Source organism: Microcaecilia unicolor, chromosome 6 (assembly GCF_901765095.1).
Source record: "Microcaecilia unicolor chromosome 6, aMicUni1.1, whole genome shotgun sequence".
In the NCBI taxonomy this organism is placed as follows: domain Eukaryota; kingdom Metazoa; phylum Chordata; class Amphibia; order Gymnophiona; family Siphonopidae; genus Microcaecilia; species Microcaecilia unicolor.
Window position 1 is genome coordinate 327,906,205 of NC_044036.1, and position 27,168 is coordinate 327,933,372.

The 27,168-nt window shown below is 47.5% G+C and overlaps 1 protein-coding gene across 1 annotated transcript in view; it reads left to right on the plus strand.

Moving 5' to 3' along the window:
- The window catches only part of LOC115472269 (rhomboid-related protein 3-like), a 150,261-nt gene that overhangs the window by 88,474 nt on the left and 34,619 nt on the right, over nt 1–27,168 (plus strand). The window contains exons 4-5 of the mRNA XM_030206484.1: nt 16,681–16,905; nt 23,471–23,619. Coding sequence (XP_030062344.1) covers nt 16,681–16,905; nt 23,471–23,619 — 374 coding nt within the window. The remainder of the gene's footprint in view (nt 1–16,680; nt 16,906–23,470; nt 23,620–27,168) is intronic.

Consider the following 27,168-nt stretch of genomic DNA (forward strand, 5'->3'; position numbering starts at 1 on the left):
ATAAATGTAACATCAAACATATAAACGGTGAGTGACCGACTCACTCGCAAATGCACAGTAGAGACTTCCCTCTCTGTCCCGCCCCCGCGTCAATACGTGATGACGACGGCGGGACAGAGAGGGAAACTGCGCCGCCGAGGTTGATACCGCTCCCCCCCCCACCCGCCCACCCGAGGTCGCCGCTACCGTTACCCCCCCCCCCCCCACACACACACACCCACACCCGGCCCAGGCCCTCTCTCCGCTACTAAACTTACACATCCATTCGCCGGAACGCAGCACGCACATCAGCTGAGCTGCCGTCGGCCTTCCTTCCCTGCCTGTGTCCCGCCCTCGCTGACGTTACGTCACAGGAGGGCGGGACACAGGCAGAGAAGGAAGGGCCGACGGCAGCTCAGCTGATGTGCGTGCTGCGTTCCGGCGAATGGATGTGTAAGTTTAGTAGCGGAGAGAGAGAGGGCCCGGGCCGGGTGGAGGGATGGCGGCGGCGGCGACGACTCCGGGGGGGGGGGGAAACGGTAGCGGTGGCGACCTCAGGGGGGGGGGGGGGAAGGAAGGAAGGAAGGAAAACCCCAATACCAGCCCGTTTTTACGGGCTCAACGGCTAGTAATAAATAAATAAATAAATGTCGCCCATTGTAGAATACTACTGAGTGACGATTCTGGCGCCCACTTTTAGGTTACTTAAGTATGGGATTGAAACAATAAACCTGGTGTTGGATATCATTCGATTCTTAATGTCACCAGTATCGAAATTTTCTAATATTTTTATATAAATTTTTATGCTGTGCCCAGTCACACTGTCGTGCCCATTATACCAAAACTAACTCTGGATAGGGTTCACAATTACCAAACATCATCGCACATGTCCTCCCTAATCCATCCATGGACCTTCCACAGCCACACCCCTTTTTGGGTTGTGCGCTCTGGGATTATCTCGTATTGGTTTCAAAAGATTTGAGTAACGCGAAGGGTCTGACCCATCTTCATGTTCAGCAGAAGAGTTAAAGGAGTAACTCACAATTTCTTTACTTACAATTTAGAGCTTATTCCTAGGTCTCTCTCATTCTTTCTTCTTTTTAAGAAATGAAAGGTGTACATCTTTTGTTTTCTTTATTTTGGCTGTACTATCTTCTTTTAACAGTCTTCTTCCACAGATCTCTTGTTCATACATTTTTTTTTTTGTTCCACTAGCACTATTCCACTAGCAACATTCCATGTAGAAGTCGGCCCTTGCAGATCACCAATGTGGCCGCGCAGGCTTCTGCGAGTCTGACGTCCTGCACGTATGTGCAGGACGTCAGACTCACAGAAACAGAAGCCTGTGCAGCCTACTACATGGAATGTTGCTAGTGGAATAGCAACATTCCATGTAGAATCTCCAATAGTAGCAACATTCCATGTAGAATCTCCAATAGTATCTATTTTATTTTTGTTACATTTGTACCCCGCGCTTTCCCACTCATGGCAGGCTCAATGCGGCTTACATGGGGCAATGGAGGGTTAAGTGACTTGCCCAGAGTCACAAGGAGCTGCCCGTGCCTGAAGTGGGAATTGAACTCAGTTCCTCAGTTCCCCAGGACCAAAGTCCACCACCCTAACCACTAGGCCACTCCTCCACATTCCTAACGGTGGAAGCAATTAAGTAGAGAAACTTTCAAACGCTAAACATTTCTCCTCTGAAATGAAGTATAAATCTAAATGAAATTGTGAAATCTAATGGTTTTTTTTTAAACTTGCACATGAGTTAACATTTTACCTTTTTTGTGTACTAGGAATTGTGCTGTAATCAGCTTTATCTCCCTCGTTCTGTAATCTTGTGCGCAAAATTGCATGCACTGGTTATAGACTACTGATGGAGACACGTAATGTGATTGCCTAACAAACCAATAATCAGATTTAACTGGCACAACTTGCTCCTAATTTCCAGTTAAGCGTGTGGCGTTAATGTACAGGAGGTGAGGGAAGATGGTAGAACTAGAGGGCATGAAATGAGATTGAAGGGGGGGCAGACTCAAGAAAAATGTTAGGAAGTATATTTTCACGGAGAGAGTGGTGGTGGATACTTGGAATGCCCTCCCACGGGAGGTGGTGGAAATGAAAACGGTAACGGAAATTCAAACGTGCGTGGGATAAACATAAAGGAATCCTGTTCGGAAGAAATGGATCCTCAGAAGCTTAGCCGAGATTGGGTGGCAGAGCCGGTGGGGGGAGGCGGGGATGGTGGTTGGGAGGCGGGGCTAGTGCTGGGCAGGGTCTGTGCCCTGAAAATGGCAGATACAAATCAAGGTAAGGTATACACAAAAAGTAGCACATATGAGTTTATATGCAGACTGGATGGACCGTGCAGGTCTTTTTTTTTTTGCCGTCATCTACTATGTGAGCCTCTTTCAAATGAAGGAAAAATCTGGAATGAGAGGGCATAGGATTAAGTTAAGAGGTGTTAGGCTCAGGAGTAATCTAAGGAAATATTTTTTCACAGAAGGGGTGGTGGATGCGTGGAATCACCCCCCGTGGAGGTGGTGCAGACGAGGACTGTGTCTGAACTTAAAGCATGGGACACATACGTGGGATCTCTTAGGGAAAGGAGGAGATAGTGGTTGCTGAGGATGGGCCGACTGGATGGGCCATTTGTCTCTTATCTGCCGTCATTTTTCTCTGTTTCTAATTACACTTGAGCACTATCATTGTAGAAAAGCACATAAGCATTGTTATGCGCTTAACAATATATAGCGCACAAGTGTGAGAGGGGCAGGGGCATGAGCGGAGAAATGGCGTGTCGAGCAGTTACACACTAAGGGCTGGATTCATTAAATGGAGCTGAGAAATCAGAGCTCAGCGCTAGTCTATAAAGGTCACTCCGGGATGAGCGCACTTAATAGAATAGCGGCTAGTGTTCTAAGTAATATTATTATTTTTTATCATATTCTGATTATTTTTATTTTTATTATTTGTATTTATACAATATATCTTTTATGTACTGTTTATATGTATGAAATACACGATTTTATAATTGGATGTTGTTATGTTTGTAATTTTGGATTTTGCATGTATTCCAGACCCCTGAGGCAGGCGCTATAGAGCGCCGAAACACGGCCCATGTTGGGTCACTTTTAATAAAGACAGTATCATCGTTCCAGTTCTGGAGGCCCTTTTGTGCTTTTTTTTTCTTTTGCTGCTCTAAATCCTGGTGCATAAGGTGGGCGTGGATTCCCGGAATTCTATAACACCGCACATCTTTTGGGGGGCAGCCTTGACCCATCCATGCCCCTCCCATGACCACACCCTTTTTTGATTTGTACGCTATAAGATGTGGGCGCCCAGGCTTCTAGAATAGCACGCAGCCAAATGTGCGTGCAGCCCCTAATTGGTGCCAATTAATATCGATAATCAATTAACATCCAGTTATTGGTGTTAATTATCCCATTACTCTTATTAGGTTGTGTGCAGATATTTTGGCGCACTTTGTAAAATCTGGGGGTTTGCCTTTAGGTGTGCGCATCTACGCCTGTCATAGCGCTCGCAGCTAAAGTTACACGCGTAACTGGACTCACTCTAGTATTCTATAATGCCAAATAAATGCTTAATTGCTCTGATAGAATTTGTGCTTAACGTACCTGTACAGAATTACTCCCTATAAGTTTAGGGAAATGTTTGATTCTCAAGTACAGTGGGTGGCAGATTGTTTAACGTAAGAACATAAGCGTTGCCATACTGGGACAGACCGAAGGTTCATCAAGCCAGGGCCGCTGAGGGGGGGGGGGGGGGCAGGAGGGGCAAAATTCTTCGGGCCTGGCCTCCGGGGGTGGGGCACGGCACTGGCAAACATCTTCCTGCCTGCCTGCTTGCTTTGAGTCTGTCTCTCTCCTGCTGTCCCTGTGTGCCGGGTCCTGGATGATTGTATTAACATGATAATCCAGACCCGGGTTATTGCGTTAATGCAGTCGTCCAGTGGGTTTTCCCCAAGTATATCTTAATAATGTTGTGGCTGTTTGATTTAATTACTTTGCCTTTTGAAACCTGAGCTCAAGGTGGGTTGCATTTACTGGTGCAGTCAAGAGGTCTCTGCCCAGGAAGGCTAATAACCTAAATTGTACACCAGTTTGTGTCTGTGTGGTCAAGGCATTAGCCAGAAACTTTCTACAAGAGCACAAATTTTATTGTGCCCATCTCCTGAACTGGGTGAGAAGCAGATCAGATGTGTGCAATCTTAACTGAGGGACTAGGGAGGAAGGGCCTGTGGCTCCGTAATATGATGAGTTAGGGGTAGAGCCACCGAGAGACTAGGCTGGGCCCGGGGCAAGCCCCCCCCCCCTGCCCTGCCTCCTCCCCCCCCCCCCCGCCGCTGCCACCCCCGTCGCTCCCCCCGCCGCTGCAATCCGCGGTCTCACCTGCCTGCCTCCTCGGCTCCAGGCCCCCTTCATTCATAGTGGCAGTCGCAGATCGCGTCTCTTCTGGCCTTCACTCCCTGTGTCCCGCCCCTCGTCTGATGTAACTTCCGGTTTCCACGAGGGCAGGACACAGGGAGGGAAAGCCAGAAGAGAGGCGATCAGCGACTGCCGCTTTGAATGAAGGGGGCCCGGAGCCGTGGAGGCAGGCAGGTGAGACCGGGGGGACTGCAGCGCCGGCGACCTGACCCCGGCGCCAGGCCCCCCTTGGAGGCCCGGGCCCAGGGAATTTTGCCCCCCCCCCCCCCTCTCGGCGGCCCTGAGTAGGTGCCTTTTGAAACTTCACTGGTTTCATGAAAACCAGTGAAGTTTCAAAAGGCACTTACCATCTTTTTAACACTTGGAGAAAGGGGGCTTAAGTGCAGGTATCTTCTGAAAAGCTTGTAATCAGCCCTTCACACCTGCCTCTGATAAACTGGTTAAGGGATGTGCAGACCTGTAATAATTGCAGGGTCTTTCCACCTTCCACAAACGAACTAACGTGCCAGATGCAGTGAATGAATAATGTAAGCCATGGCCCAGACTGTTTGCTTTTATTTATCTGCTTTAGTTGTAAAACTGTTTTTTTTTTTAAATGTTTATCTGCATTTGTCTCCAAGAGTGAGTTCCACAGTGAAAGTCTGTTTCCTGCAGCTTTTTGCCAAAAACACAACACAGGACAATGTGTCTCCTGGCTATACCTTAAAAGGGATTTGGAGCTTTTCAGAGAGGCAAACTTTTTATATGAGAAGGTGTCAGCAATAGAAACCATATGCTGTTAAGTTGGAGAGTTAAAAATGATGACACCTCACTGCCTTGCAATGGAGTGGAGGAGTGGCTTAATGGTTAGAGCACTGCTCTTGATATCTTGAGATGACTGGCTCAAATCCCACTGCTGCTCCTTGTGATCTTGGGTGAGTCACTTAACCTAATTCTCCATTGCCTCTAGGGTGGGGGCATAGCCAGACCTCGAGGTGGGAGGGAGCCAGAGCCTGAGATGGAGGGGCACATATTGGTCTGCTGCCCTGCCGCTCCCCACCCACTGCCACAGCAAATACCTTGGCTGATGTGGGTCCCCAACGCCTGCCGGCTGGTGTTGTCCAGTGCCAGTCTCCTACGCTGCCTTCCCTGCTCTGTCTTCCCCTCACATCTGGCGTGCTCCTTTTAGTGAAACAGAGCAGGGCAGGCAATGCAGCGGCACCAGAGACCGGCACTGGACAACACTTCAACTGGCAAGGATTGGGGATCCCTTGCCAGCAAAACCAGGGGCACAGAGGAAATGTGGCCCCACATAGCTACGCCACTGCTCTAGGGACAGAGATATACCCAGTGTACCTGAAATTGTTCATGGGGAAGCACCGGCCTACATGTCAGATCTTATAGACTTGCCTACTAGGAACGCAAAAAGATCAGCACGCTCATTCCTCAATCTCCACTACCCCAACTGTAAAGAACTAAAATATAAATCCACATACGCAACCAGTTTCTCCTACATTTGCACGCAACTATGGAACGCATTACCGAAGGCCATAAAAACAACGCAAGATTTAACTATCTTCCGAAGGCTACTGAAAACTGATCTATTCAAGAAGGCAGACCAATAACTTTCATCCTCAAAACTAAATAATGAGACTACACATGAACTAGAAAAATCGAACTCTTATCACTTGACTGACTAACCTCTTTCACTTTAAACCTTATGTTGAATATGGTTTCTCTACAGTCGATGACCTAATGTATGTTACAATCCTATCTATCACGCAGGAATCAACATGCAATACCATAACATATTCTTCTTTACCATGTACGTATGCACCTTAATGCAACGACTTTTGAACTCTGTTACCCGGAAATGGCAACCGCCATTACGGCAAATGTAAGCCACAAATCGGTGGGAAAATGTGGGATACAAATGCTACTACTGAAAAGGTGTGAGCAAAATGTTAATAAACAAAATAATACTGTATAGCCTCTTGGAGGCCACAGCAATTAATCAGTGGGGAAAGTTCTGAAATGTTCTGCATTTCCAGAAGGAATAGGACTGAAGTTCACAGAGTCCTGGCTTAGCTTAGTCTCTTCCATTTAGCTTATAATAGAATTGCAAGGCTCATCGTGACATGAAATTTCTGTTTCCCATCTCAGATTCTTTTCTCTCCTCTAGTGAAGCCAGCTGGAGGGAGCCTGTGTATCCTACTTCCTGGCCACTGCCCTTAGTCAGGATGGAACCCAGAAAGATACTCTACTGCGTCACCCAGGAACTTTGCGCAGGGGGGGCGTTGAGAATGCAAAGCAGCAGATTTCATTACCTGTGCTGTGGAAAATGCTTAAGGAACAGTGCGCCAGTCTCCACAGGCCACACCTTTTTACCAGTACTGGTCTATGGCCGATTCAACTTACAAATTGTGTTTAATCCAATTAGGGTAACCATATGTCCGGATTTACCCGGACATGTCTTCTTTTTGAGGACACGGCTGGGCAACCGGGCAGGGTTTGCCAGCCTGCCCATTTGTCCAGATTTGCGGACTAACGGGTAGGCTGGCGGGCGGGCCTGGTGGTGTCCTATCCTCCCCTCCCCTTGCCTTACTGTACTGCCCTGGTGGTCTAGTGACCTCTTCAGGGCAGGAAAGAGCCCCTTCTTTCCTGGCCGGAGTGACTGCAGACTGTCTCTTACTGCCTCCGGTCCCGACGCCGATTCAAAATGGCCGCCGAGAGTTGACGCGACGGCCTCGTGAGACTTCTGCAGAAGTCTTGCAAGGTCACTCTCGGCAGCCATTTTGAATCGGTGGCGATACGGGAGAGAGCAAGACAGTCTGCAGCCAATCCGGGCAGGAAAGAGGTCACTAGACCACTAGGGCAGTACAGTAAGGTTAAGGGTAGGGGAGGATAGGGGGTGTGACAGGGGTGGGCAGTATGTGGCAGGGGGTAGGGTAGGGACGTGACAGGGGGTGGGGCATGTGTCCTCTTTTTCGGGGGAAAAAATATGGCAACCCTAATTCCAATACCAGTGGAGTGCTCTCAGAAAGCAAAGGCAATGAAGAAACACATACAAAACAAGTATACAAACTTTATTCCTTACACCCAGAAGTATTAGAAGCAAAATAGCTTTCAGAATTCCAAAATTAAAAAAAATATCCATTCTTCCACAACTCCTTATCCGATACTGATGCCAAAACAACATGGACGGCTAGTCTAGCGTTGCTCGTCCCAGTCCTGACCCATGAACTTTGGCAGTGGTTGGTGTCCGTTCTCCCTCATCTCTCTTGGTTTCTGTTCTTGGGAGCCATGTTTTCGTTCCGTTTTAACATCACATCCACAGCCTCACATGACCTGGCTACATTTCTGTGTTTTTGATAACTTCTTTACTTCCTGTTGTGTGGAGGAGTGGCCTAGTGGTTAGGGTGGTGGACTTTGGTCCTGAGGAACTGAGTTCCATTCCCACTTCAGGCAAGTCACTTAACCCTCCATTGCCCCATGTAAGCTGCATTGAGCCTGCCATGAGTGGGAAAGCGCGGGGTACAAATGTAATAAAAAAATGTGTATATATATATAACAACTGCCTAAAGTGGTGGTTGTATTTTGTTATAAAAAGTTTTTTTTCCCCATAACTAGGTGAAGGCTGCTACAGTTGGCTAAGTTAAGGTACCTTTCAGCTGTGCTGATACTTTGGCACTTGGTCCTACCCTAAAACTCACCTTAACCCTTTCATGTCCTTGTTGCCATATGGCAACTGAAATACTTTAAGCATAAAAATATGGCACACAACGGTTAAATGACCAAAATTTTCCATTTAAGAGGCACAAACTTTTTTTTTTTTTCAATAGCGCCACTGCTGACCACATAAATGCTTTTAAACCTCAACCTGACGATATTTAAAACAAACCAAACAGGCTGTTTTTTCTGAAACTTGGTCAGGTTGAGTCCCGTTTCCATTAAAGTTGACATTTGGATAAACTCTTGCTCTGTTTGTCCTTCCTTGGATCGCTGCCGCTGTTTGGTTGTCAGTTGTCCTGTTCAGAAGGAATGGATCCAAAGGACCTTAGCCGAGATTGGGTGGCAGAGCCGGTGGCGGGAGGCGGGGATAGTGCTGGGCAAACTTATACGGTCTGTGCCAGAGCTGGTGGTGGGAGGCGGGGCTGGTGGTTGGTAGGTGGGGATAGTGCTGGGCAGACTTATACGGTCTGTGCCAGAGCCGGTGGTGGGAGGCGGGGCTGGTGGTTGGTAGGCGGGGATAGCGCTGGGCAGACTTATACGGTCTGTGCCCTGAAAATGACAGATACAAATCAAGGGGCTGGTGGTTGGGAGGCGAGGATAGTGATGGGCAGACTTATACGGTCTGTGCCAGAGCTGGTGGTGGGAGGCGGGGCTGGTGGTTGGGAGGCGGGGCTAGTGCTGGGCAGATTTATACGGTCTGTGCCCTGAAAAGGACAGGTACAAATCAAGGTAAGGTATACACAAAAAGTAGCACATATGAGTTTATCTTGTTGGGCAGACTGGATGGACCATGCAGGTCTTTTTCTGCCGTCATTTACTATGTTACTATGTTCTGCTTCTGCAGTAGACTATCTCCTGTTTGTTTCTGCTTAATACTATTTTTGCCTGCATAAAGGTACCAAAGGGTTAAGTCATCGTTCTTTCCTTTTGTAGGAATGCTTGCTTGTTAGGTTCCATCTGCACATTATGGGCTTTTATTTTCGGACGCGCGTATCGAATGCGTGCCAACTGGCATTTGACGCGTGTAGGTCATTACCGCCCGGTTACTGCATGAGTATTTACTGCTAGGTCAGTGGCTGGCGGTAAGGTCTCAGACCCAAAATGGACGCGCGACAATTTTGATTTTGTCGCATGTCCATTTTCGGCAAAAGTTTAAAAAAGGCATTTTTTTTTGTAGGCGCACTGAAAAATTGATCTGTGCGTACCCAAAACACGCGCCTACACTACAGCAGGACAGTTTTCAGTGCACCTTAGTAAAAGGGACCCCTTAGTCTTTTAGTGGCAATTTTCAGTCCACTAAGTAGCTGCATAAAGTTAGGACAGCAAAAAGGCTGGGTTAACTTTATGCACTAAAGTTAAACCAGGCGCTGGTCTGACTATCAGCCAGTGCCCGGTTAACTTCTGGATGACCCCCGATACCAGCATATTCAATTCTGGGAGCTGTTTGCCCTGGCATTGAATATCCGGAGTCAGTTCATCCCGCAGCTGTGAGCGGGTGTGAGGCCACATATCGTCACAGGATGAATATCAGGCCTGTAGGTAATACTTGCAGCTATACCAGGGCCGCCGAGGGGGGGGGGGGGCAAAATTCGCCGGGCCCGGGCCTCCAAGGGGAGCCCGGCGCCGGGGTCAGGCCGCCGGCGCTGCGGTCCGCGGTCTCACCTGCCTGCCTCCTCGGCTCTGGGCCCCATTCATTCAAAGCGGCAGTCGCAGATCGCATCTCTTCTGGCCTTCCCCCCCCGTGTCCTGCCCTCGCGGAAACCGGAAGTTACATCAGACGAGGGCGAGACACAGGGAAGAAAGGCCAGAAGAGACGCGATCTGCGACTGCCGCTTTGAATGAAGGGGGCCCGGAGCCGAGGAGGCAGGCAGATGAGACCGTGGACTGCAGCGGCGGGGGGAGTGGCAGGGGGCGGAGGTGGGGCGGCCCTGCCCCGGCCTAGTCTCTGTGCGGCCCTGAGCTATACCATCATGTGACTTGTCTGGTTTTGAAACAGAAAATTCAAGGTCCAAACAGCACCTTATTCTTGAGATTAAACCAGGACATGCAGTCCTCTGCCCTCAAAGACCCTGCCAACAGCCCTGCAGCTTCTGTGCCCAAGTGGCGAAGCACAGGTTAAATGGTGTGTTTGGAGAATTCTGACAAACGTCTTAGTCCATGTTGATGTTGGAGAAGGGGGAAGGGAACAGAGTGATTTTTGCCATATGGTAAAGACTCATAACGCAAGAAATAATGAGAGTCTGGAAATCCCAGCCTGGTAGATTGCTCAGCGCTGTTTATCTAGAGTGCCTGGAGAAGTCATCTTATGATACAGAATAAAAATCCATCTGTCTCCTGTTAGTGAGAGAGCTGACGGCATGCATTTTAATCCCTTCGTGTATTACACTCTCTAACCAAATCACTAATGTCACATCTCTATAAAACAGTGAGTAGTGAGATAATGAAACGGAGCAAAACGATTTCAGCAAATATGCAAACAAACCATGGCTTTAGGAATCCTCTTACAGCTCTTAGAAGCAGTGTCTTTCTCTCGCTTTGTGGCAAATGGCCATTCAGCCCTTGCACCCTCTAATCCTGCACAGCTGCTGTCTGTGCCCCTCCCCTCATTCCCACCATTGACTCCTCTACTTACTCAAATATTTTGAAGCTGGGTATGGCGGAAAAAGCGCCCTTCGTTGTCTGAAGTCTTTCTCTGTGGCCAGACAGGCATGGCGCCTTCAGTTGGGCTGATCACCTCGAGATAATCTTCAGTTGAGCGGCCTGGGAGAGAAGGAACATAATGTTTATATCTTCTCTATACTTTGGCCATAACCTTCTGCCCTCAGTCCAAGACAAAGGTTTTTGGTAGTCTGAGGAGTGGATGGGAAAGAAGAAGGGCCAATGGGAAGGAGCACTACGGGTGGGGTATTTGTTTCAGCCCTTGGAGGTAGAGGGTTGGTTTCTTCTGGGTTTAGAAGAGGTTGGGATGGGAGAGAGGAGCAATGGGCAAAAGGTTCGTTTTCTGGGTGTTGGGAAGGGGCAAAGTCTTCTGAAGCTTGTACTTGAGGGGTGGGAGTGGGGAGGGGGAAGGGGGTTGAGAACCTGCCACCTTGCCTGACTGGTTTAAATATTCTTTAGAGAACAGATAGTGGAAAAATGCCTCCCATCAAACTGACAGTTACAGATGTTTGTATACAGATGTTTGCATAGCTGAGTGTAAGTCTTTAAATACCATGTGCAGGCCGTAATATGATTTGCTAATGAGAATCAAATGACTCCCTTTACGTATGCTCTATGACAGCATCACATTGAAAGTAGCCATTCATCTGAGTGGTATAATTCAACACCATGCATGTGCAAAAGAACATGCCACCCAATATTCAAAGCGATTTAACCGGGCAGGAGAGGCTTGTGACCATTTAAGTGGTGATATTCTGTGGTACACAACTGGACATTACTACTGAAGGTCACCACAGACTGCCCTGCACTGTCTGGTTAGTGCCAGGCCAGTTTGTGGGAGGAGCAGGGATTTAAATGATTAGTTGACCCTGAGTGGGAGGGAAGGGAAGGGGGATTCAAAGGGCTGAGGGTACTGACCTGCATCCTTTATGCGGGTTCAGGTTGAATGTTGGCCAGGATCCCATAAGATCCAGCAGCCAACACATCTTTAATTAGTCCTGGATATTCAATGCTGATGCCTGAACATGAAATAACTAGGGCTAATTCTGCCTACAGTAGTCAGTGTTAAAATGAAAAAACGCTGACTGCTGCGGGCTGAATATCAGCCAGATTATTTTCTTGGTCGTTCAGGGGTAGGGTTTTTTGTGCATGCTCAGTGACACATTGAAACTGTCCATAGTCTTCTGCTCTGATGACCTCTTTAAAACAAATCTCTAATTCGTTGCCGGAGAACGTGGTGAAGGCGGTTAGCTTAGCAGAGTTTAAAAAGGGGTTAGACAGTTTCCTAAAGGACAAGTCCATAAACCACTACTAAATGGACTTGGGAAAAATCCACAATTCCGGGAATAACATGTCTAGAATGTTTGTACGTTTGGGAAGCTCGCCAGGTGCCCTTGGCCTGGATTGGCCGCTGTCGTGGACAGGATGCTGGGCTCGATGGACCCTTGGTCTTTTCCCAGTGTGGCATTACTTATGTACTTATGTCCTCTACTTGGCTCACTTTTATTACATAGAGCAGTGATTTAACCTATTGTGATGACATAGTGGCTCATTCCACCAATAAGAGCCAACCTCATTAGTGATGTCACAATGGCTTGATTGTATAGAATGTTTGTGTTTGGGAAGCTCGCCAGGTGCCCTTGGCCTGGATTGGCCGCTGTCGTGGATAGGATGCTGGGCTCGATGGACCCTTGGTCTTTTCCCAGTGTGGCATTACTTATGTACTTATGTCCTCTACTTGGCTCACTTTTATTACATAGAGCAGTGATTTAACCTATTGTGATGTCATAGTGGCTCATTCCACCAATAAGAGCCAACCTCATATTAGTGATGTCACAATGGCCTGATTGTATAGAATGTTTGTACGTTTGGGAAGCTCGCCAGGTGCCCTTGGCCTGGATTGGCTGCTGTCGTGGACAGGATGCTGGGCTCGATGGACCCTTGGTCTTTTCCCAGTGTGGCATTACTTATGTACTTATGTCCTCTACTTGGCTCACTTTATTACATAGAGCAGTGATTTAACCTATTGTGATGTCATAGTGGCTCATTCCACCAATAAGAGCCAACCTCATTAGTGATGTCACAATGGCTTGATTGTATAGAATGTTTGTACGTTTGGGAAGCTCGCCAGGTGCCCTTGGCCTGGATTGGCCGCTGTCGTGGACAGGATGCTGGGCTCGTTGGACCCTTGGTCTTTTCCCAGTGTGGCATTACTTATGTACTTATGTCTTCTACTTGGCTCACTTTTATTACATAGAGCAGTGATTTAACCTATTGTGATGTCATAGTGGCTCATTCCACCAATAAGAGCCAACCTCATATTAGTGATGTCACAATGGCCTGATTGTATAGAATGTTTGTACGTTTGGGAAGCTCGCCAGGTGCCCTTGGCCTGGATTGGCCGCTGTCGTGGACAGGATGCTGGGCTCGATGGACCCTTGGTTTTTTCCCAGTGTGGCATTACTTATGTACTTTAGTGTCCCAGGGTAAGTGGATGAATAACACCCAGAAACTAGCCTCAGATTTGTAGAAAAATAGACTTTTTGTCATTTCAGAGTTTATTTTGTCATGTACCTGTACCTGAATCTAACTTACCTTGAGTTAAAACTAAAGAAGGCATGAGGCAAATACAAATCATAAAACTGATAATGCCCCGTGGCTGAGAGGCAGGGATGTGGATGATCCAGGTTTGGGGGGGGGGGGGGGAGAAAGGGGAACATCTACTCACTGTTCTGAGCACCTTTGTGCTGGGTTCTAGAGGGTTCCGCGGTCTGTGTTCCTGTCATTGCAGTGTTGTGTTAGAGGAGGGGGATTTAAAATTTGCCCGAGAGTGAAAATGTCGGATGGTTACGAACCACAGACCACAGCTCCTTCTTAGTTCCAGATATGCATGCACCCCCGAGTTTGGCCACTAGGTGCCATCATTGTGCAATGGCCCAAGCTGTCCCTCCTCCAGGGGCTGTGAATGTTACCCTATAGCACTCCCAACTTCTGCTAGCTCAAGGAGTGAAAACCCAGACTCGGATCAATCCCAGATCTGGCACTGCCTCTTTCCTAAGATCCAGTAATAGAAACAAACAGTTTGTCTTTCTGCTGTAGCAGCAGTAACGTTCACGCTCCCTTTACCTCTTTAGTAATTACCAACTGCAGTCTGACGGTGATGAAGCACAAAACCTGTGAGCACTTTTACTAGGCAATTCTGACAGTGAAGAAGCAGTCTAATTATCTTTTAACTTAAGAGTTTGTCAGCCATTGACCAGTGTTTCAGCATTCTCCCTTAAAGAAATCCTGTGCTACACACAGATAAGGTCCATGTCTTAATCATAATTCTAGTAAGCATCAATTTGTGAAAAGGAATGGACTCCGTTCGGCTGGAAGAACACTGTTTGCCTTTCAGACCCTTGGCAGGTTGATTTCTTTATGCAAGATTTGTGAAATGACCTAAGTTTTTGGAGAATTATCAGTGTACTCTTGGGTTGTATAAAATCTACCAGTTCTTTCAACTACTTAGGAAAATGCAGTTTGTACACTTAAGAGGTTTGATGGTTACTAAAAATGCATGAACCCCCTGATTTTATAAATGTCACTGAAAATTACGTAAGGAAATTTAGGCATGATCCCAATTTGTGTGTTCAATTTAATTGAATAACCAGCCAATTATTGCCAATAATTGGCTTTTTAACAAGCAGTTATTGACACTAATTACATTTAATTGGGTGATATGTGCCTAAACTTTATGGAAAGGGGACGGTCATGGGCATTTCAGGGTGGAATGGATGCGGAGTTTTCAGTTACGCACATCAGGGGCGTAGCCAGACTTCTGTCTGAGGGGGGTCCAGAGCCCGAGATGAAGGGCACATTTTAGCCCCCCCCCCCCCCGGTGCCACCGACCCCCCCGCCATTGCCAACCCCGCCGCCGCCACCAACTTCCCCCCCTGCCGATGACCCTCTCGACCCCCCCTCCTGCCGTCAACCCGCCGTCGCCTACTTTTGCTGGCGGGGGACCCCAAACCCCGCCAGCCGAGGCCCTCTTCTTGTCGCGTGCAGGACGTCAGACTCACAGAACGAAGCCTTGCAGATTAGCTGATCTGCAAGGCTTCGTTCTTTGAGTCTGATGTCAACGTGCAGGACGTCAGAAACAGAAGGAAGCCTTTTGCGAGAAGAAGAGGACCTCGGCTGACGGGGGTTGGGATCCCCCGCCAGCAAAGGCAGGCGACGGCGGGTTGGTGGCAGGAGGGGGGGGGGGGTCGAGAGGGTCGTCGGCAGGGGGGTCCAGGGCCAAATCTACAGCAGCCCAGACCCCCCCTGGCCTCACATAGCTACGCCACTGATGCACATAATTACGAGGGAATAAAGGCCCTCAGCGTGTAAATTTAGGTGTGGGCATTTGCACCATGTTTTTGTTGGCGCAAATGTTGGTCCCTAAATTTAGCAAAGAAAACCACCCCAAAGGAGTGGAGGTACACTGGTTCCTACGTAAAAGGTTGCAGACGCAAGAAGTAGGAAAGGTAGGCTGTTCTAAAAACCGGAGGAGACGTTTATAAAGAAACGATTCTCTGTTGCAAGCGAAGTGACAACGACTCTTATGGTGTATGGCTGATTGTGTAAAGTCGATAGTTTGTATAAACGTCCACTGAAGCTATTGCTACACTACGGTGCTCTTCTCTGTTCTGACAGTGGAAGTTTATACTTTATATGAAAGGTTTTTTGTAACAAACTATCGACTTGCAACAGAGATTTGTTTCTTTATAGACGTCTCCTCCGGTTTTTAGAAGAGCCTACCTTTCCTACTTCTTGCTTCTGGTGCCTAAATTTACGCAGAACAATGTCGCTTACACCTTATTCTGTAAATCGCATCTAACTTTAGGCATGGCTCATAGAATAATGCTTAAGCGGGTTTTTTCCGGCGCTGATTTTGTAGGCACCGAATATAGATTTTATCCCTAAAGCAGTTTACAATAACCTAATGTAAAACAATAATAACAACAAAAAGATTAAAAAAAACATTATCTTAATAATAGCAATCCAGAATAAAAATATTACAATAAAAACTAACCAGGAACAGCACTGCACAAAGCTATAACCAATATATATTGATTAATAACCCAAATCTAAAACGTCAACTCGGTCATTCAAGAAAAGGTGAGATTGGAACCTTGGATTCACGGGTCTGGGCTTCAACTACTAAAAGTTCTTGGAGGATATAAAACAATGTGGTTATTGGCATAGAGTGGAGGAGTGGCCTAGTGGTTAGAGCACCGGTCTTCAAATCCAGAGGTGGCCAGTTCAAATCCCACTGGTGCTCCTTGTGATCTTGGGCAAGTCACTTAACCCTCCATTGCCTCAGGTACAAACTTAGATTGTGAACCCTCCTTGGAAAGACAAATACCCAGTGTACCTGAATGAAACTCACCTTGAGCTACTACTGAAAAAGGTGTGAGCACAATCTAAATATATGGAATGTTGCTACTATTAGGATTCTACATGGAATGTTGCCACATTTTGAGAGTCTGGAATGTTGCTACTATTTGAGATTCTAGATGGAATGTTGCTAGTGGAGGAGTGGCCTAGTGGTTAGAGCACCAGTCTTGCAATCCAGAGGTGGCCAGTTCAAATCCCACTGCTGCTCCTTGTTTATCTTGGGCAAGTCACCTAACTCTCCATTGCCTCAGGTACAAACTTAGATTGTGAGTCCTCCTGGGACAGAGAAGGTAACTCACCTTGAGCTACTACTGAAAAAGGTGTGAGCAAAATCTAAATAAATAAATATTAGATTGGGTAATGCTATCCACTGACTCCCAAGTTTCTGATTTTAACCCCCCCATGTCTGCTGTGATTACATTTAGTATTCTTTCTTTATGCATTTATCTGTTCTTTCCTTCAGATGAGTAATAAAAGATCTAACAGTTTCCGACGAGCCATCCTTCAGGGGAACCGGAGGCTGAGCAGTAAAGCCCTGCTTCAGGAGACAGGTCTTAGTCTCTCTCAGCGACTGATCCGACACATTGCCTATGAGACGCTGCCGCGGGAGACGGACCGGAAATGGTACTATGACAGTTACACTGGCTGCCCTCCGCCTTGGTTCATGATTGCGGTTACTGTTCTCGAGGTACTTCTGCTGCTGTGTCTGTTACCAGGTTCCTTGGAATGTTGCCTTACAATATCTGCGAGGGTAGTAGATCCCTTTATGTATCTCCTCAGTTCCCCTTATGGTATGCCATGCTGGCACTGGAACTCTCCCTGGCTAAGACTAAATCATCTTGCACCTTTGCATCAGCCAAGGTCTAACACATCACTCCTAGTGTTCCTTCTAAGCTGAGCAGGAGTCCTCCATCTACATTCCTGCCAGTAGGGGGTGCTATATCAGGATCACATTTTCAGTGCTTGGGTGCATAGGGAGAGGAATGACCAGTAGGAAAAAGGAGGTGATGATGCCCCTGTACAAGACTCTGGTGAGACCTAATTTAGAATATTGCAAACAAGTCTGGAGACCCACCTTCAAAAAGATATAAACAGAATGGAGTCGGTCCACAGGGCGGCTACTAAAATGGTTAGTATTCTTTGTCATAAGGCATATGGGCTCAGACTTAAAGATCTCCATATGTATAATTTGGAAGAAAGGCAGGAGAGGGGAGATATTATAGAGATGTTTAAATACCTCCATGGTATAAATTCACATTGAAAGTAAGCTCTGGAATGAGGGGGCATAGGATGAAGGTGAAAGGAGATAGACTTAGAAGTAACCTGAGAAAATATTTCTTAATGGAAAGGGTGGGTGAATTTGTGGAATGGCCTCTCGCTGAAGGAGATAGAAATGAAAATTGTAACTGAATTCAAGAAAGCTTGGGACAGGTACATAGGATCTCTAGGGGAGAGAGGAATGGTTGGCATAGATGGGCAAATTGGCAGTGGCGTTCCTAGGGGCGCTGACACCTGGGGTGGATTGCCGATGTGCAGCGCCCCCCTGGAACAGCACGACCTCCCCCGGCGAAAGAACGCCCCCGGGTGCACGCCGCTGGGGGGGGGGGGGGGGTGCCGCGCGCCTGTCGGCTCTTCGTTTTCATGCTCCCTCTGCCCCGGAACAGGAAGTAACCTGTTCCGGGGCAGAGGGAGCATGAAAACAAAGAGCCGACAGGCGTGCGGCACCCCCCCAGCGGCGTGCACCCGGGGCGGACCGCCCCCACCGCCCCCCCCCCCTTGGTATGCCACTGCAGATTGGATAGACCATTTGGCCTTCATCTGCGTTCATTTTTCTCAGTTTTTTTCCTGTGTTTCTGTAAATTTAAGAGCTCAAACTTTTTTGAATATTGGGCCCTAATTATATATAGATATGATTGAAAGAGAAGAGTGGAACAAAGCATACATTTTTGACCTATGTGATTTCAGACTACTTTTTTGATATACATTTGTGGTTTGATTAGGTGGTATTGCATATTTTGTGCATTTTATGGTGTCTTTTGAAGATAGATATATACAGCTATTTTGACCAGGCGTTGTAATATTCAGCTGGAAATCTGTCTTCTCCAGTTGCTCTTTCACACTCCGTCCCCTCCCCCAGAGGTGTACATTCCAGTGGCATAGCCAAGGGTGGGCCTGGATGGGCCCAGGCAAAACCACTTTGGGCTCAGGCCCACCCAGTAGCAGCACACCTATGACGTGGCTGGTAGGGATTCCCAAGCCCCACCAGCTGAAAACTCCCAACATCCGTCCCTCCTGCATACCTTGTAAATAGCAGATCTTCGCCTGCAGCAACTGATACATACTGCTCGCACCGGCCCCACAACCTACCCTCTGATGTATTCCTGCCTATGTGGAAACAGGAAGTTGCATCAGAGGGAAGGCTGTGGGGCCAACATGAGCAGTGTGTATTAGTTGCTGCTCGCTGATGGTGAAAATCTGCTATTTAAAAGGTATGTGGGGGAGGGGGAATGTTTGAGAGATTATATGGCATGCAGGTGAGAGAGGGAGAGACCAAATCACTTGTGGGACAAGGTGGAGTTCTTCTGCCCACCCATCTTGGGCCCAGGCCCACCCAAAATTGAGTGTCTGGCTATGCCCCTGGTACATTCACCTTTGCTATTCCTGCTGGGGTGATGCCCTTCTGACAGCTTTTTAAGTTTAGCTTTCTCCAAGTACTTGTTAATCTGGGGAGCGTCACGGCATTCCCATGAAACCCTTATCGGACTTCAGAGGGGTCTCCCCGTCTCCTGTTGTTCTCTCACTAGCCTTTGAGCCCGTAAAAACAGGCTATTATAGGAAGGGGGGGTTGAAAGGGCCGCCCCCGCCGCCGAGTTCGCCGCTGCCCCTCCTCCTCCAAATTCGCGCCCCCCCCCCGAGCCATCACCACCCACCTTCCACCCGGCCAGGCCCTCGCTTCGCTATTGAAACAGCGAGGGTCCGGGAATGCAGCACTGAGCTCTGCTGAGCTGCCGACGTCGGCCTTCCTTCTTCTTCTCTGCCTGTCCCGCCCTCGTATGACATAACGTCGTCGAGGGCGGGACAGAGGCAGAGAAGAAGGAAGGGCGATGTCAGCAGCTCAGCAGAGCTCAGTGCTGCGTTCCCGCACCCTCGCTGTTTCAATAGTGGAGCGAGGGCCCGACCGGGTAGAAGGTGGGTGGCAGCGGCGACTCGGGTGGGGGGAGCGTTAGACGGCGGTGTCCCTTCCTCGGAAATGCGCAGTACAGACCCTCTCTGTTCTGCCCCCCGTCATCACGTATTGACACGGGGGCGGGGCAGAGGTCTCTACTGCGCATTTGCGAGTGAGTACGACACTCGCCTTTTATATATATTGACTAGCCTTTCCTTTCCTCTGCAGTTGCTAAACCAACCATTTTCCCATTCTGTATTATACTCTAGAAAGCTCTGCTTTGTGAGGTGCATAAGATCTATTTCCACCAAGTCAATTATTTTTAATTATGTTTACCTCTCACAACACTGTACTATAGTTTGTGAATTTGTGCACTTTCTGCTTGGATTTAATTCCCTATAGAGCTCTTGTGGTAACCAATCTTCCTCTACTTCCCAAAGGGTCTCTGTCCTTCTGCTCTCTTGGTCATTAATGCTCAGGCACTAGGCTCGTTCCTCCTAAATCACATCTAAGATGTTACATCCTTGTAACAACTTAATGTTGGCTCCTCACAACTCAGTCTCCAGGGGTAACCATTACCAAGATCATTGTGTGATGTAATGTTATTTATTTATTTGTTGTATTTGTATAATCAGAGATATCCTTTTTCATCCTGTAAACAATATAGGAGATACAGTCAATTCATTCTAGAGTAGGAATTGCTTTTCTAAAAAAAAAAAAAAATCCTCTGGTTCTTTCTGCACATCAACATAATTAAGTAAGTAAGTACATAAGTAATGCCACACTGGGAAAAGACCAAGGGTCCATCGAGCCCAGCATCCTGTCCACGACAGCGGCCAATCCAGGCCAAGGGCACCTGGCGAGCTTCCCAAACGTACAAACATTCTATACAATCAAGCCATTGTGACATCACTAATGAGGTTGGCTCTTATTGGTGGAATGAGCCACTATGACATCACAATAGGTTAAATCACTGCTCTATGTAATAAAAGTGAGCCAAGTAGAGGACATAAGTACATAAGTAATGCCACACTGGGAAAAGACCAAGGGTCCATCGAGCCCAGCATCCTGTCCAATTGCATTGCTTGCCTCAACTCTTACCTCCCCCCCCCCCACCCCCCTAGGCTTTTAGGTCCCTCATCCCATCCTATTTTCTATATCTGTAGTGTGATTCATGTCCCTCCCACCCAGTTGTAACCCTTTGGCCAGTTTACCAAACTCCAACATCACTCTATGGAAAAAAAATCCCTTTGAATCCCTTTGGGACATATATATTTAGTGCTGAGATTTGTCCTGGTCCACTTTGATGGCCTATAATTTTAGTGTACGTTTCCTTTTAACAGGACCGTTGATGCCAACCAAATTACTGAAATTATTTTAAGTGATATTAGTGTCTACTGTACTCTACCCTCTTCCACTGCCACCCAGCCAGACCACCCTCATCCTCCATCAACTCAACCAGCATATCCAACCAACAACCCCTCTCCCACACACACACGCAGAGGTAATATTCCTCTGTGCTCTCCCCAGAGCAAAAATACGCCTTCCTGTTCACATACTGCTCTCTCACACTCTCGGTTCACTCTTACATGCTCTCCCCCCACCCCAGTGTTCTCAACATTGACAAAAGCCCTGGATGACCATACTGTTCCGTGAGGGATCTGCGAGCCAGTGTAGCATTACCCCTTAAAGAAGTTTAAAACCTTCCAGCTATGGGTAAACAACCCACAAACAGGCTGCAATTAAATTTTCAGGCCTTGTTTACTTCATGAGTCTCAAAATATCGAGAGAACACACTCCCAGTGAAAGGCAAATTGCTTCTCAGTCAATCACAGCAACAGAAATAAAAATGAGTCGGGCCGAAATCACTGCAGTGAATCCCTGGAGGACATAACAGTTAGCTCTCTAGTGGGAGATGCTTGGAAAATCCCTTTGTTCATCTCTTCTGGAGGGTAGACCATCTTCCTGTGCTGCTGAGATGTTTTTCCAGGTGCTGATCCTTTATCTGCTTAGGCTCGTGTTCAAAATAGCCTGTTTCCAAGCCTCTTTCTACTGGATGACCATTGCATTGCTTGGCGACCAGGGACTGAAGGCCTCAGAGTGTTCGGGGTTTGCTGTTGTCACTGTGGTCCTGTCTTTTTGATGTTTCCTATCATGTGGAGTGAAGCATAGTCAGCATCATTTTACACTCTTCTAAAAAAAAACTTTTGCGGCCTCAGGGCTATTAAGAAATGTTCTAACACCATTTTCAAGAACTACCACCTTGAAGTAATTACTCTGCACAAACAAAGTCTTCCTATATCACCAGCTGTTTCCTCCTCCGTTTCAGTGCTCAAGTCTGGGAAGATCTAGACTTTGTGGGGTTCAAAGGTAATCCTGCCAACTTTTCTGTTTTATTGCATATTCCACCTTCTCGTATCTCAGCAGCTTATTATAAAAGCTCTCACTACAGGAGCTTTTTAACTCTACATCATGGCTGTCCTTTGAGACAGGTGAGTTTGGTCTTAAAGATTTTACCCGTCTTTCTTTGGAGATATTGAACAGGTACACACAGAGCCGTAGCGAGGGGAGCTGACACCCGGGGCGGGTCGCCGCTGCGCACCCCCCCCCCCGGGTGCAGCACGGCGCACCCTCCTCCTGCTGGAGCGCACCCCCCCCCAAAGCGCATACCTGCGGCGAGGGACGGGCAGGAGGGCCGATCCGCCCCGACTGCACGTTGCTGGGGTGTGTCGGCTCCGCGCTGGTGCACTGCTCTGCCTCTGTTCCGGGGCAGAGAGGGCAGTGCACCAGCACGGAGCCGACACCCCCCAGCGGCGTGCACCTGGGGCGGACCGCCCCCTGCCCCCCCTTCCTACGCCACTGGGTACACATTAGAAACCACTCACAACCTAACCCTGACCCCTGAGGCAGGCGTTGTTTCAAGCCGAAACAAGGCCCGTGTCGGGTCACTTATCAATAAATCACTCCTGTTGTCTCAGTCTTGAAGGCCCAGTGTTGCTTTTTTTTTTGTCTGTGGCCATGGAGTAACCCCAGGTGGGTGGCTAGGCATTTCGTGACAAGGGGGGAACAAGTGTTCCTCTTACACTTGTCTCCAGACTAGTGTGCTGTGTTTTCAACTTGAAAACATGAATATATTTTCCGCAAACAAAAATAAACAAGGTGATAACCCAATAAAAAGCCATGCCTGGCTTTGGGGAGCGGTACCCCCTTCTTTAGCTGAAAGCACACTGAAGAAATAGAGGTAGAGGGTGCTGTTGCCTGAGTATATAAATTGGATTACATTGTAGTGGGGGCATAAAGAGGTAGAGGGGGAAGCAAATTGGAGGATGTTGCCTCTGTTACTTTTTTTATCATTTTGTAACACTCTTCCCTCCCCCCGACTCCCACCTCTTTCCCCCTCATAGCACCATTGTACCATAATGGACAGCAAAATCAAAGCTCGTAATGGACACTATATATTTATGACCTTCCGTCTTCTCGACCCCCTCTATCTGAAACACAGGTACCTTTACTCGACCACAATATCACCTTGTATTTTTTTCTTTACCGGACTTGGCGCACGCCTTCACGGTATTATGTAAGCCAAATTGAGCCTGCAAATAGGTGGGAAAATGTGTGATACAAATGTAACAAATAAAAAAATCCTATGATTCACCTGTATGCATTCACCTAGAGAAGAAACCATCAAGAAGTGTATTACATTAATTAGCCCAATGGAAAGAGACTTTTTTGTGTTTGGGAGTGGAGGAGTAGCCTAGTGGTTAGGGTTTGGGAAACTGGGTTCAATTCCCACTGCAACTCCTTCTGACTCTGGGCAAGTCGACTTAACCCTCCATTGCCCCAGGTACAAAATAAGTACTTGTATGCAATATGTAAACCGCTTTGATTGTGACCACAGAAAGGCAGTATATTAAATCCCACCCCCTTTCCCTTTATTTCCATGAGAATGCACACAGAACATTACTTCAATGAAAGCAGGGCGTCAGGAAGGGAACTTTGAATGGACCCCTTTATCGCCACTGTTTCAGTGAACTGGGATTTTTCAGCCCTGGGGTCTGAGGCTCATCAGTCCCTCTCTTCTCCTCAGGTTGCCTTCTTTGTTTATTATGGATTGGTACTGGACCGGTTTGTACTTCAGGTCACCCATCCTTTGTATCTGAAGAACTCCCTGATTTACCACCCACAGCTGCGTGCTCAAGCCTGGAGGTACCTAAGCTACGTATTCATGCATGCCGGGTGAGTAGCCAGTGGTTGAATACCAACCCAATGAGATTTGTGCAGGTCGCTGGGTTTGCTTGCCCTTAAGTCAGGGGTGGGCCACAACCCAATCGAGTTTTTGAGATTTCCACAATAAATATGCTTGAGATCTATTCGCATACAATGGAAGCAGTACTTGCAGATTAATCTTGTGCATATTCATTGTGGAAATCTGGAAAACCCAATTGGGGTGTGGCCCTTGAGGACCATGGTTGACCACCCCTGTCTTAAGCCATAGATTAAAAAAAAAAAGACTTCCCTAATGTTTCCACATTTAAAAACAAAATTATTTTCATATTTAATGAGAAGCTTTATACTCAAACGTCCCTAACCCACCCTCTCCAAAGGAAATCATATGACGAGCCACCCTCCAGTGAACTATCTACTACTACTTATCATTTCTATAGCGCTACTAGACGTACGCAGCGCTGTACACTTGAACATGAAGAGACAGTCCCTGCTCGACAGAGCTTACAATCTAATTAGGCCAGACAAACAGGACAAACAAGAGATAAGGGAATATTAAAGTGAGGATGATAAAATAAGGGTTCTGAACAAGTGAACAAGGGTTAGGAGTTAAAAGCAGCATCAAAAAGGTGGGCTTTTAGCTTAGATTTGAAGACGGCCAGAGATGGAGCTTGACGTACCGGCTCAGGAAGTCTATTCCAGGCATAAGGAGTATCTCAGGAGTATCCCCCCTCACACACTGGAATGCACTCTCAGAAAGGTTTTGTCTAACTTAGTAGTTCCCAAACCTGGTCCTGGAGGCACCCCAGCCAGTCAGGTTTTCAGGACATCCACAATGACTATTCATGAGAGAGATCTGCATCCACTGCCTCCACTGCCTCTCATGAATATTCATTGTGGATATCTCGAAAACCTGACTGGCTTGGGTGCCTCCAGGACCAGGTTTGGGAACCACAAAGCTCTCTGTAATACAGGAAGCAGGTGAAAGTTAGGCTCTTCTCCCAAGCCTTTGATGCAAGAAGCAACTGACTAGTTAGTTACACACACAAGGACTAACACCAACTGCAGGTGCTATAGCAGGATTTCCTACCCACTCCTACTCTAGCTGAGATCAGGGAGTGGCAGTGGCGTTCCTAGGGGGGCTGACACCCGGGGCAGATCGCCAAAGTGCCCCGCCCCCCGGGTGCAGCGACCCCCCCCCCCCCGGCAAAAGGACACCCCCGTGAAAGAAACCCCCCCCCCCCGGGTGCAAGCCGCTGGGGGGGTGCCGCGTGCGCCTGTCCTTTGATCGTTCCATGCTCCCTCTGCCCCAGAACAGGAACCTGTACCGGGGCAGAGGGAGCATGGAACGAACGAAGGAAAGGCGCGCGCGGCACCCCTCCAGCGGCGTGCACCCGGGGCGGACCGCACCCCACCCCCTAGGAACGCCACTGGGGAGCGGAGCCAGGGAGGTGGAGCAGAGCTGAGCCGAGCTGGGACAGCAGACCATCCCCTGCCTCAGGCAGCAGGACTGTCTTGGGTCGCCCCTGGCTGAGATCATTTTCATGTAGCATTTCTGACTTTATGTGCAACTTTCCTTATTTCTGTCTAACATTTGTTATTCTATCTTCCTATGGGGGGGCCCTTTTACTAATCTGCCCTCAAATCTGGGTTTAATGCATTCTAATGTGGAACTTTCCCGCGCTAAGCACAAAGCAGAGAGTAGGAAAGAGGGCTCGTCCAAGAAACCGGAGAAGACGTATGTTGAAAATCAAACCTTTATTCCAAGAAAAACACTGACACACTTGACTCTGACTCGACACAGCTGTGTGTCGACGCTGAAATGCGCCTTCATCAGGAGTCTTATAAAATACGGCTGATTGCTTAAATCCAATTATCTGTTATATGATGATATTATATCAGATATAGCTATCGTCCGAGTATTCTGCCAGGAAAGGGCTCCGTGGTGTGCGAGTCGCTCCTATGTATAACTTTCAGCGCCGAAACACAGCTGTGTTGAGTCAGAGTCAAGTGTGTCAGTGTTTTTCTTGGAATAAAGGTTTGATTTTCAACATACGTCTTCTCCGGTTTCTCGGAAGAGCCCTCTTTCCTACTCTCTGCTTTGTGCATTTCCCTGCATAGGATTTTAGTGTACTTCCACCTTTGTGGTGGTTCTTCCCTGTCTGACTTTCCCGCGCTAAGCCCAGATTTAATTTCATGTGGTGTTTTTTTAGAGCTTTTTATTTTACGTGTTTTATTTGCAGGTCATGTGCTAATCTACATTGAGACCTCCAAAAAATGAACGGGGGAGCACTTACTGTTATTTGAATATTTTACAGTTATAACTGTTTATTGCCTGTGTCCCGGTTATTCTTGCTGTACACTGCCAGGGTGACTTTCCTAAAAAAAAAAAGTGGTACTTATGGGACAGACCAAAGGTTCATCAAGCCCAATATCCTGTATCCAACAGTGGCCAATCCAAGTCACAAGTACCTGGCAAGATCCCAGAACAGTAAAACAGATTTTATGCAGGTTATCCTAGAAATAAGCATCTTAATAATGGCTTATGGATTTTTCTTTTAGGAAATCCAAACTTGCACTGAAAATTCACAGATAGCCGGTTGCAGGGCACTTAACGGACCAGGTGCCTATCCTAGCCGGTTCAATGCTTTTGAATATCAGAGGGATCATTTCCATATCAGTGGTACACAGCGGCATACCGAGGGCGGGGCGGTGGGGGTGGTCAATTAACAGGGATAAATCTTTTTGTTTATGTTTATTTCAAACTTGCTGTATCTTCAATCTTGGCAACTGGCAAATCAAGCTATTCTTGCTGCCAGTGAACCTCTGCAGCTGGTGGAAAATGGGGGTACAGAAGCAAAGAGTAGGGAGAGTTGGCTCTTCTCAAACACCGGAGGAGATGTGGTAATGGAAATTATTATTATTATTATTAGCATTTGTATAGCGCTACCAGACGAACGCAGCGCTGAACACCTGATACAAAGAGACAGTCCCTGCTCAAAAGAGCTTACAATCTAAATAATACAGACAGATAAGACAGTTACGGGTGACGGAAGTAATGGGAGCTAAAAAGCAGCAGTGAAAAGGTGGGTTTTCAGCATGGATTTGAAAACAGGTAGAGATGGAGCTAGACGTATAGGTCCAGGAAGTCTATTCCAGGCATAAGGTGCCGCGAGAGAAAAGGAGGGAAGCCTGGAGTTAGCAGTGGAGGAGAAGGAGGACAACAAGAGAGATTTGTCCAGTGAGCGGAGTTCACGGGGAGGAACGTAGAGAGAGATGAGAGTGGAGAGGTAATGGGGAGCTGCAGAATGGATGCAGCTTTAGGTCAGTAAGAGAAGTTTGAACTGTATGCGGAAGCGGACAGGGAGCCAGTGAAGTGACTTGAGGAGCGGGCCAGTGTGGGTATAATGATTCTGACGGAAAATAAGTCGTGCCGCAGAATTTGCAGAAGCAAAAAGTAGGGAGAGTTGGCTCTTCTCAAACACCGGAGGAGACGTGGTAATGGAAATTATTATTATTATTATTATTATTAGCATTTGTATAAGTAATGGGTGAGAAGGA